This window comes from Clarias gariepinus, chromosome 3, assembly GCF_024256425.1.
Source record: "Clarias gariepinus isolate MV-2021 ecotype Netherlands chromosome 3, CGAR_prim_01v2, whole genome shotgun sequence".
Classification (NCBI taxonomy): Eukaryota; Metazoa; Chordata; class Actinopteri; order Siluriformes; family Clariidae; genus Clarias; species Clarias gariepinus.
In genome coordinates, this window is record NC_071102.1 from 31,050,073 (window position 1) to 31,062,250 (window position 12,178).

Here is a 12,178-nt window from a genome sequence, read left to right on the forward strand (position 1 = left end):
AGGAGCTTACTCCCATGATCCTCTGAGGGCACATGTGTGCAAAATAAAATAAGCACAGCTGCACCTGCTGGTATTCATCAATCTCCCATAACAGTGTCCTCCCTCCTGTCAGTTCTCCAGGAGATCAGCTGACTCCTACTCCAATATGTATATATGTGTGTGTGGTGTGTGTGTTTGTACACGGGTGTATATGAATGGGAGTAGCCGGTCTATATTTGTGTGTAAATTCTGGATAGGCTATTATATATCTGTCAAGTTTCCGGGAAGGGAATGCCGATGCAGACGGAATGCTGCTTTTATACCTGACAGAATGAGAAGCTCGATGATCTCAGCGTCACCCAAGTAGGCTGCAGCGTGGAGGGGAGTCCTCTTCTCATTGTCCTAAAAAAATAAACACAACTTTAGTCCATACACAACATCCAGTTCATACGTCTGACTCATAAAATACTGTAACAAGCTTTAAAGGAGTCACACCTTCATATCTCAACAATTTAAATTCCTTTAATGATGGAGAAATAAGGAGGATATTGCATTGAAACTTTTTAAACCCTTTAGTTAAATAAAAAAATTTAAATGTTATAGGTATTAGAGCAACAATTCTTCTGAACAATAGTCATTTTTAACTAACAAACAGACAGAAACTTGCTTGTACCACCCCCCCACCCCCCCCAAATGGTCCATTTAAAAAGGGGAGTGTAAAAAAAAGAAAAAAAAAGAAAAAAGATCCGCACGTTGTCTGTAGGATTTATTTTAATTAATTTTTAGAACGGACAAAATTAATAATTTTTCAACATAATCCTCTTGGTTTTCAATACACTTTGTCACCAAGCTTTCGTAATTAAAAGATGTTTTTAGGTTGAGCTGCAAGCCACAAATGCACCGCTGTCTTCACTTCATCAGGAGTAAATCTTCAGGCTGTCGACAATCTGGGCAAAAAAATGCGGACATGCATCGTCGTGCCAGATCACGACGCCCTTGGAGAGCATTTCTTAGAGTTTATTCCGAAGTTTAAGCTACAGCTCTTCAATAAGCATCTCACTGTGACAAGGGCTGCTGATTTTCCTGATGAATGTTCCAATACTGGCCCTTAGAATCCCACGAAAACTGTTTTCAACTGATGGTTGACTTTTGAACTTTTTCTTGGATGTTTCCGTTCCACATGCTCTCAGACTCGTACTGATAAATCTGTGTCTCGTCACCAGTTAAGATTCTCTTTAAGAAACTGTCCCCTTCCTAAAGTATCGGTCCATATTATGTTAGCAGATATCTAAACACTTCTAAATGCTTTTCTGTAAGTCGTTTTGACTCAAGTACATCCTCACAACAAACAAATCACTGCATCTTGCTCTTCTTTTGGGCACTTCATGAATGACAAATGCAAAACTGATGTAACATGTTCACACACACCTGCACAACAGTGACTGGGGAGACAGTAGCCTTGAACGGAAAGCGGTGACGAGACAGATAAGTTTTAATATAAGCGGAGTGCTTTAATATAAATTTTCTTTACAATACAGATATCAGACATCTGAGCCATCATTTAGATGATGATTACTTGCTAACTTAATCATTTAAAAAGCAGTTATATAAAGCAAGTCCTTCACTCTGTTCCCCATCTTATTATTATCAAGCTAAAGATTCACTTCTGATGAAGAAGTGATGACAGCGGTGCATTCGTGGCTTGCAGCTCAACCTAAAATCATAGAAATTAAACTATCCTGTTTATCCCGTGCAAACCTGTCAAGTGATGTAAAATAAATAAAGTGTGGTACTTCTAGAGAACCTGTATCCTGTGTACTATTAGTCAACATTAGAGGCTTACAGAGCGAAAAACAAATGAGCAATCCTTCTCCTGTTACTAGTGAGTAACAGTCTCCTGAAGTAAACACCTCATCTTCTCTTCTCTGATGAGTGCCTGATTTAATGGTTTAATCTTTATTTAGCACAGCTGGTGTGTATGTGTGTGTGTGTTTACCACAGGCCACTATTTTCCTTGTACTGAGAACACCACAGAATGCCCATTTACTTCACGCTCACTTACTGTATAAGGCTAGCTGAAGCCATAAAAATTCACGAGTTTTCAATCAAAGGTCAACAGCAAAGCAATCTGATTGGTCAGGGAATGTGTATGATCGTTGTGTAACCGCACAGTTTATACAGTAGATCAGACTGTAACATGAACCACAGGTTAATACCACTTTTCTTGTTCCAAAGTGTTTTTATTTCTATAGTGACGGCTCATATATAGACTTGCATGAAAGAAACACATCTTCCAAAAAACAAATAAAGTAAAAAAATCTAAGGGATGTGAAGATCATAATCAGAAAGCATAAGTAAATTATTATAGATTATAATACGGAGATCCAAAGCCGACATGAGGAAAGAAGTTTGAGAAGAACCAGACATACAAACACACCCTCATCTGCACCTCATGACTGATTATCATATAAACTGTTATATTATATATATATATATATATATATATATATACACACACAAACACACACACATACATACACACACACAGTACAGTACCTTTTTCAGGACTGTGTATTTCAACAATAATGTTGTAAAAATCCAAATAATTTTACAGATCTTTATTGTAAAGGGTTTAAACAATGTTTTCCATACATGTTCAATTAACCATAATCAATTAATTACCATGCACCTGTGGAATTGTCGTTAAGACCTTAACAGCTTACAGAAAGTAGGCATTTAAGGTTACAGTTCTAAAAACGCAGGACACTAAAGAGACTTGTCTACCAACTGTGAAAAACACCCAAAGAAAGATGCCCACGGTCCCTGCTCATCTGCGTGAACGTGCAGTAGGCATGCTGCAGGGAGGCATGAGGACTGCTGATGTGGCTAGGGCGATAAATTGTCATGTCCGCACTGTGAGACGCCTAAGACAGCGCTACAGGGAGACAGGAAGGACAGCTGATCATCCTCGCAGTGGAAGACCACGTGTAACAACACCTGCACAGGCTCGGTACATCCGAATATCACACCTGCGTGACAGGTACAGGATGGCCACAACAACTGCCCGAGTCACACCAGGAACACACAATCCCTCCATCGGTGCTCAGACTGTCCGCAATAGGCAGTCCAAGGGGGAGAAGATGCACTGCAGTACTTCAAGCAGCTGGTGGTAATCGAGTAATTCGATTACAAAAAATGATTGTGGCCTCAAAGTTTCTTTTAATTAATTTTATACATTTTTAAATTTTATTTATGTTTTTGCGCAATTATTTGTTTGGTGTGACAGTGTGCTTCCGGATGCAAGCCGCCACTAAACATGAACGAAATAGAAGTGCTTACGTCACCCAAAAAATTAGCTGTGTATTGATTTGAAGGAGCGTTAGGTTGCGGGCTGCAAAATGGAAAGGAGCGATAAAAATATCAATTCAATTTAATTTAATTTTATTTATATAGCGCTTTTAACAATGGTCAGTGTCTCAAAGCAGCTTCACAAAAATGAAAGAAACTCATAAAAAAAAAAAATTTAAAATAAATAAAAAAAATAATAATAATAAATTGTGTATGAGTGAGAAAAATGTGTCTAGATAATAATGAGATGAATGAATGAAATGTCTCTGATGAGCAAGCCAAGGGTGACGGCGACAGTGGCAAGGAAAAACTCCCTGAGATGGCAATAGGAAGAAACCTTGAGAGGAACCAGACTAAACAGGGAACCCATCCTCATTTGGGTGATAACAGATAGAGATGATAACATCATGTGTGTTATGCAGCTGAAAGTTCAAGATAACAGATTCTTTAAATTAACATGAAGTCCAGTTCAGATGTGAGACAAGAGGTGAAAAAACCAAGAAGAGAAAATGACAGAAATTGTCAGTAGAGGCTTATGTTATGCCTTAGCTGTAAGTTCTGAAACTTTTATTTCTGAAAGTTAAGTTGCACAACTTGTGTTTTTGTATAATTATTTGTTTTAATGTGTGTTATGCTCTAAAATGCCCTCCTGCCACGGATTACATAATCTCTATCAAATATATTAGGACAACAGACAATCAAAAATTCATTTTATTATTTTCAAATATATTATTACCCCTAGGCACGTGACTAATACACGAAATTAATACACAAAAATTAAGACACGTAATACAAATTCTCATATAATGTTTATTTTGTGGCACATTTATTTTGCAGGGGTTTGTCATGTAATTTGTCATGTAGATATCTAATAGAATATTTGATAGAGATAATGTGGGGGTTAATCCGTGGCAGGGCGGCATTTTAGTGCATAACAGTGTGACTTAGTTTTTTTTTTATAAAGTCATTTGAAATCTTTAATTTTTTTTTGTGAAGCTGCTTTGGGACAATGACCATTGTTAAAAGCGCTATATAAATAAAATTGAATTGAATTGAATTGAAATACCTTTTTTTTTGTTTTTTGCATCTGAGAAAAGGCTTTAAAATAAGAATGTATTGCACTGTAATACATTAATTTATCTCAAGTCAACTTTAAGCCTCCTCTTGTATTGTGAATAATGACAATGATTAATGAATTTGAAAAATAAAAGTAGATTTTTCTAAAAAGAAAACCAATTAATCTTTGTTTCTGATATATTTTACATTGCTGTTTAATTAAGCAAAATGATTTTTTTTTCCAATTACTCGATAAAAATTTTGGTAGAATACTTGATTACTAAAATATTTAATAGCTACAGCTCTAATACCACCACCACTACTATTACTACTAATACCATCACTACCCGTGCTACCACGACCACCATTATTTACTTCTCTTACTACAAACACCAACATCACCTCTGTTACCACCTCTACTACTCCTACTGTTGATATTATTATTACTTCTTCTATTGTTTCAAATACCCTTAATACAACTACTATTATTATTAGGGCCCAAGCAGTATGACATAAGCCCTGACTTTGCTACATACACACTTGCACTTTTCACATTGTATGTCCTGGGCTCAACTCAACAGGAAGTCAGTTATTTTGTGTCGTTTGCCAAAATACTCCTGATGGATTTTGATATACTCCTCCTAGGGGATTTATGCGATCGGCACTTCGAGACATTGAGGATGCAAAATTGCAGAGGGAGGGTCAGCCGTGACGATGCCTTAAATTTATACTGAAAAGTGGTTGATAACTTTCTTTGTGACATCACATTCAGTAACATCATATGGTGATGCTTTTTGGAGGTCTAAAAATAAAATTCCCTCTTTTCTAAAATTATATCATAATGGTACTGGGATATCCCCTTTAAATGCATGTGCCTGCTGACTTTCTGGTGTGCCCGAGTGGGGATGGCGAAGGGTGCTTGGGTCCGCTCATTGTTGCTAGTACTATATTCAATACTTACATCTACTACTTCCACTTTTATCAAAACAGCTACCATCACTGGTACAGACCTGGTTGCTATAGAGCATGGTCTGCCTGTAGTACCGCTGTTACTATAGTTACCAGAGAAAAGATGCAAGCACATAAATTCTGAACACGATCATGAATCTGCACAAAGACTCTAATTTTATGTAAGTAATAAACATGGTATTTGCACACAAGTTTGCAAATAAAGTTTTCTGTTTTTCACGCGTCTCGTGTTTTCCATTTGAAACTGTCCTAGTCTAACTATCCGCACTGCGTTGGACAAATGTGCGGTTTAACGTAACCGGAGCCGGATTGGTGTCTAGGGACAATGCGGAGTGTGGCATGATGAAGAGCACCAATAAATGCAAAAGCTCCACGGATCTATTGGAGCGCAGCTTGGCCGGGAGTGTGTGTGGGAGCTGGAGGCTGTTTGTATTTGTGTAGGCGTGTGGAGGTAGCTTATTAGTTAGACTTATTAGTTTCTTTAAAACACCAGTTTTCCAGTGTGACTGGAATATTTCCCCCCCAAAAAATAACGCTTAATTAGGGATATTACACGAACGGATATTAAAAAACCTGAAATGAAATGCTAATCTGCGTGATGCCGCTCTCTTTATTAAGCGCACTGTTGTTGCCTCTGCCAAAGAAACACACGCTGCAAAAGTCACGTGATTCCCCAGGCAGTCCGCCAGTGAAGGGTTTGTTCTCAAGAAAAAAAAAAAAAGACTGCACCATCTCCACTCTGAGCGGAGAGCTGCCGAGAGACACAGAACCGTGAGAGAAAGACACAGAGCTCACCAGCTTGTTATCCAGAATATAACAAGAAAACATTGAGAGAGAAGGACAGATACAGAGAGTGGTCAGATACATCCATGTAGAAAGAGCTTGCTCTGATTAAAGGGAATCGATGAGCAAAGAGGCCAGGGCATTAGTGGGCTGGTACGAGTTCAGCCTGACCTCAGCATCAGGGAGAACCGCTTTTCCAATGTTGATTAAAAAAAAAAAAAAAAGGAAAAAAACTTTAATGGATGCCTGATTGAGTTCTTCTAAGCCCTCATCCATGAGGATGGCAAGTTCCTAAGCATGTGACCGGAAAGGAGACAGATTCGAGACTAAAGCCTTTTTTTTTTTTTTTGTATGTTGCTATGAAGCTGCTTTGTAAAAATGACTGACAGCAAGCACATACAAAAATGAATTTAATCGAACTGACCTGAATAAATGATGCAAAACATGAAGAAACACGAATAACAAAAAGAAAAAAATGTGCATAAGTGAGAAATCGTCATAGCGATTTCCATAATGAGCAATTAAGTGCCATAATGAGCAATCAAATCACATCAGTGATGCTTTATGCATCATCCCTACAGTGAGGCTGCTTTAGAGTAACGCTTCAACAAGCAAAAATCGTGTAGTCTCAAGCAAATACTTCCCTGCTGTCCCTGTTTCCTTTCCGCGTGTCCCCAAAGGTGGGAGGTAAGGAAAAAAAAAAACAAAGAAAGGAAACAAAAACCACTTGTAATTATATAAAAAGCCTTATAAAAAGACAGTGATGTTCGGTTATAATCAGCAGTGAATCAAGTCAGACTGCAATGTCTCTGCGCTTCTCTCCAAACCTACAAGTTCACACTTAAGTAGCTTAAAATAATTGTCTAGTTTTCATTCTTACTAGTTACTAGAGATGGGAGGGGGGAAAAAAGGCAAGCGCATCAGACTAGTTGGTGCTGAACCAGCTCTTGAATACTTGGTTTATGCATAAAACATTTTCACGACAACAAAGAAGACAATACCTGGACGTTGACATCTTCCTTTTTGAAGATCAGGGCCCGAACTTCATCCGGATCCACATTAAAGATGGCTTTCAACAATGAGGGCTGGGGAAAGAAACAATATTTGTGGGTATAAGATTATACTTTATGCCAGGACGAAGACGTTAACAGTAAGCTGAGTTCTTAATGTATTGTATTGTTCAGGGTGAGTGACAGAGATCGGCTCACTGCTAACACACACACACACACTAAAGGTGGCTCGCCTTAAACAGGCTTTTGAGACGTCACGATTTATCGTCTTTTCACAGTCACGATGACATTTAAGTCACAGGTATTACAATTATTAATACTTATTTAATTGACTGAATAACTACTTAACTGTTTAAATAATAATAATAAAAATAAATAAGGGAAACGTAAAAAAAAAAACTTTTAGTTTGACCTCATTTGGAAAATCGCTACCATACAAGCTTACTGAAACTAACAAGGCTTAATGAGGTCCACTTAGTTTAAAAGTTGCTTTCGTGGTTCTTATACTGCAACATGCACAAGGCTGAGGCTGCTCACTCTCCAGACTGTGTATCATGAAATACAACACAGTGTGCTAAGCACTGATTAAGCACTAATGCACAAATACACCAACTACAGGCAGAGGAAAAAAATAGATTAGATTCAACTTTACTGTCATTGTTCAAAGTACATGTACAAAGCCAATGAAATGCAGCGAGCATCTCACCAGAAGTGGCCTATTTACAATAAAATCTGCTTAGTCTGGATGTGCACACACACATTTTATTTTTTATTACTCCTATAACTGATACAGCAACTCGCTCATACAGACAGTGAGGCACTTAAAGATTATTTATCATGGAGACACTCAGGAGTTAAATTACACATGATCAGCAAAAACGCGCCTGCTTAGACACTATCGCAAGAACAAACGCTGACGTTTCACAACTTCAGGAAAACCTCTGCAAAAGGGTTTAAGTTACACACCGTCAGAGGGCAAGTGTAAAAAAAAAAACTAAACAAATGCAGGGTCTGAAATGAACTCCTCGTCAGCTGCAGGGTAACTATTGTTAGTTACCGCGAGTCGCAATCTCAGACTGGACAGACATTTAATTTGCAGTGATTTCTGTACATCTTTGAATGCGCTTGGCTTAATCACTTTCGGTGGCATTTTTAAGTTAGTTAGTAAGAAAGAGCAGTAATAATGTTCTGATAGGATGAGAGACATTCCATGAGTGCTGATATAGAGTGTAACAGCACTGGGATTTTTAACTATATGTACCATATGCATCACTCCGCATCACAGCTGTTCTAACAATCGATAATTACGCCAACTGTCGCTTGCAAAACGGATGAAAGTACGTCACTACTGGAAAAAGAGGAGAGCGGCTGCCTGTCAAAACCCACATTCTAAACCAATCTGTCTCAGCACGGTCCCGCCCACTCGGTGTCACCGCCCACTTTTCCTCATAGTCTGCACCTCCGTCTTTCTCCTTCTCCATTTACTTCAGCAGAAAACTTCAGAGAAAGACAGTCTGTTATTTTTGTTCTGTTTACATTTTTATGGTTGTGTTAGAGTCTGTTATTGTTAAAATCAACTGAAGGAGTGTTCTCAGAGATGTTTTTGTTTACTACAGGCTGTTTATTTTCCCTTCTTTTCATGTCCACATGTTGCAGCGTGTTTCAAACTGAGACTGAAACCCCATTCTTGCAAAAGGATAAATGACAACCTAGTCTATGACAACCTTTAATTTATTATACCAAATAAATGATACAAAATACTAAAATATTATTTCAGAGAGATAGACAGATTCAGACAAAAAAAAAAAAAAAACATCATCAAGATTTTGGTCCGTATCGTCCACTAGAAAAATGTTAAACCTTCCCTGAGAGAGAGGGAATGTGAAAAACATAAAAATACCCTTTCACCCATCAACATAAACTGAACTAGACATAAGGTGAGAAACACAGCTGTCCACAACATGAGCTCCCACATACGCGCGCACACACACACCTCACCCTGCAGACCAGGTGCGGAGCAGAGACGTGCTCAGACACACAGAGGAAAATCCCAGCTGCCTCAGCTCTGTGAATAACACACAGCAGCACCATCATAAAGAAAGGAATCCTTCTGGTGTGTGAGTGCGTGTGTGTGAGCGCGCGTGTTTGTGTTTTTCAAAGAACAAGTTTTAATACAGTTTCCATAAAGTAACCAGGCCAAGAAGCTCTCAACAGGATGTCCTGAGAGCAAGTGAAAATGTTAATGTGCTTATTTGTTTGTTTGGGGAGGGGTGGACGATGTCGTCTGATCATGTCAGGTTCTCTAATAACCACCACCAATGTTACAGCTTTAGCACTAAGGTTAGGTACAAAATTTTTTGTTGTTGAGATATTTAAATATTCTATTTGAAATATGTACATTTTTTAAAATCTATTTTATGAAATAACGTTTTTCTTAAATCAGTCTTTAAAATATTTACCTTTAATATTCAACTCTTTATATTTAAATCCAATACAATTGAAACTTGAAGTACAGTAAGCAGTCGTATATCTAAGTGAAATAATAGAAACTCAAATGATTTGTCACACAACCTAAAAATATTCATATAAAAAATAATTAATACTATATAAAGTTAAAATAAAGTAAATTAACCCGAAGTTTTACCCTTGAAAGTTTAACCCACAATCCCAAAGTGAGAGAGAGGGAGAAGAACCAATGGCTCAGATGTGATCACATGATGCTCGGTGGACAAAGCGCATATGTACTGCTCGTAGTGCAAGACCTCACTCATTTACCAAGTTAAAATAGATTTGCTTGTCTTGCAAAACACTCGCAGACCAAGTTACTCACAATCCAAGGTTTAACTGTATTACATTTATTTCATAGGATATGTTAAAAAAACGATATATTTTTTAATATATATATTTTTTAACGACTGCATAAATTTTGTACATTAAAAAAAGTTTTACCAAATAAAGTATATAACAAAATATCAGTTTACAAAAATATACAAAAATATTTATATATATATATATACACATAAAATATTCAAATGTTTTCCTTGAAACTTAATATTTCAGTAAGAAAACTTATGTATTTTAATAAGATACTTAATTTTAATGCACTTTATTTTATTATCTCTATATTAATCGTTTATAACATTCTTACAAATAATAAATGATTTTAATAAATTAAAGACCTTTCATAATTCACCAGAAATTATTTACAATTTTACATTTAAAGGAAACATTACCTTGGCCTTTTCTTTTCGATAATTATTTTTATTATTATTATTAAAACACTGATGTCATAACACATCAACCCGGAGGTTTCAGTTTAGACCCGGCTAAGGAATAGACCCTGAAAAAACAAGGATCCTCTTCGGATTACATGGAATCACATTTGACTCTCTTTCCTCTCGACATCGATTTCAGCTTCACACTCGCACACATCACACACCGAATCTGCTTTAACAACTTTTAATTATAACAGAACGTCTGCATTGAACAGACGGCGAGAAGCGTCATCCTTCTGTTTCAGACTATTAGTCCTCACTTCCTCAGTCTAAACCCCTGAGTGTTTAGAGTTATCTTTAACCCAGATCATTTCCTCCTGCTGTGTTTCTCTCGCCGAGTGACGCAAACACGGATGCAAATATTCTGATCGGGACTGTGCCAGCATTCAAATACCCCACATTGGAATTTAAGCAGATTATCGCTGGGTTTCACAGACATTTCCCTCAGATTTATTTCAGATTTATTATTGACAGATTGTTTTTATTGCTCTATTAAGCCGTGTGTAATCATGGCTAATAACACTTGGTGCGTGCATTATAAAATCAAAAGCAGAACAAGACACGGCAGTGCAGTAATTACGCTCCGTCTCTGTTCATGCACATCAATGACAATTAGCCTGTCACGCTAAACCAAATAGGAAACGACCAAAAAAAAGCACTAACACTCCAGGTTAAAATGCAAATCCCTCGTCTGGCCGTGTCGTCCTCACCTTGTCTTCCTGATCGTCGGATTCGGGAGCTGAATCCTGTGAAACGTTGTCCTGCGGCGTTTTGGAAAGCAGAGGGGAGGGCTCGTCGTCCTCTACCTCCTCTAGGACGACGATACACACGCGACTCATTCGCTCCGACCTCATAGGTGCTTCAGGAAAAACACGACCCCCCCACTCCTGTCCTCGTCCACCTTGGCGTCCACGATCATATGAATAAATAAATAAATCCCCTAATAAATTTAGGTTAGTCCAGCATGCGGAGGGAACTATCCTTTATTATCCTGAGTTTTATCCACTACAGTCCTGCCGTCATCTCCATCCGATGCACATGCTAACGGCTTGGGGATTTCTCTATGCTAAAGCCGCCGGCGTTGCAGTAATCCGGTCCGCCTAGAGGGCATGATGATGATCTGCTCTCGTCGCGTGCGTGATCGTAAAAGCGTCACTTAGTGAACCTCTGAGAGGCAGCGCTGGGGCTCGCCGCTGTCGAATAATGAGAACAAAGCCGTGCCGTGAGCTCTCCTTCTACCTCTCTCCCCCTCTCTGTCCATTCATGCCGCATGGCAGCCTGCTAAAACCAAGGTTTTTTTTTTTTTTTTTTAGGCTCTAGCCAATGCAGCCAACCCCCAGTGCAATTCTAATCCTCCTGCGCACCAGATACCGAGCGACAGAGTGAAAGAGAAAATGACAGAGGAGGCAGAAAGAGAAAGAGGAAAAAAAACATTAATAAATAACCAAACATGAAAAGGAAGGAAGGAAGGAAGACACGGGGAAGGGAGAGACAAGATAAAAGAAGCTAAGAGAAAAAGGAAAACACATAAGACCCAGACAGGTTCATAAAACCGTTTCTACACCTCAGGGTTTTGTTGTTAATGAATGGCAGGAGCTGCAGTGAGAGCACGAGTACAGCAATGAAACTCGAGACGAGAGAGAGAGGGAGGGAGGGAGATATAGGACTGTATATATACACGGCTGCTACGTGCATGGCTCTGAGGTTCGGCTGATGAGAAAAGTAACAGGACGAGGTCATTGTTGCCAATTTTACCCC

At 38.3% G+C, this 12,178-nt stretch overlaps 1 protein-coding gene across 1 annotated transcript in view; it reads right to left on the reverse strand.

Moving 5' to 3' along the window:
- Positions 1-11,976, reverse strand: part of LOC128518652 (serine/threonine-protein phosphatase 6 regulatory ankyrin repeat subunit A) — a 34,071-nt gene extending 22,095 nt beyond the window's left edge. Inside the window, exons 1-3 of the mRNA XM_053491869.1 lie at positions 11,131-11,976; positions 7,137-7,220; positions 303-381 (exon numbers count right to left, since the gene is read on the reverse strand). Of these exons, the coding sequence (XP_053347844.1) occupies positions 303-381; positions 7,137-7,220; positions 11,131-11,274 (307 nt within the window). The 5' untranslated portion in view covers positions 11,275-11,976. The remainder of the gene's footprint in view (positions 1-302; positions 382-7,136; positions 7,221-11,130) is intronic.
- Positions 11,977-12,178: the final 202 nt, after the last annotated feature.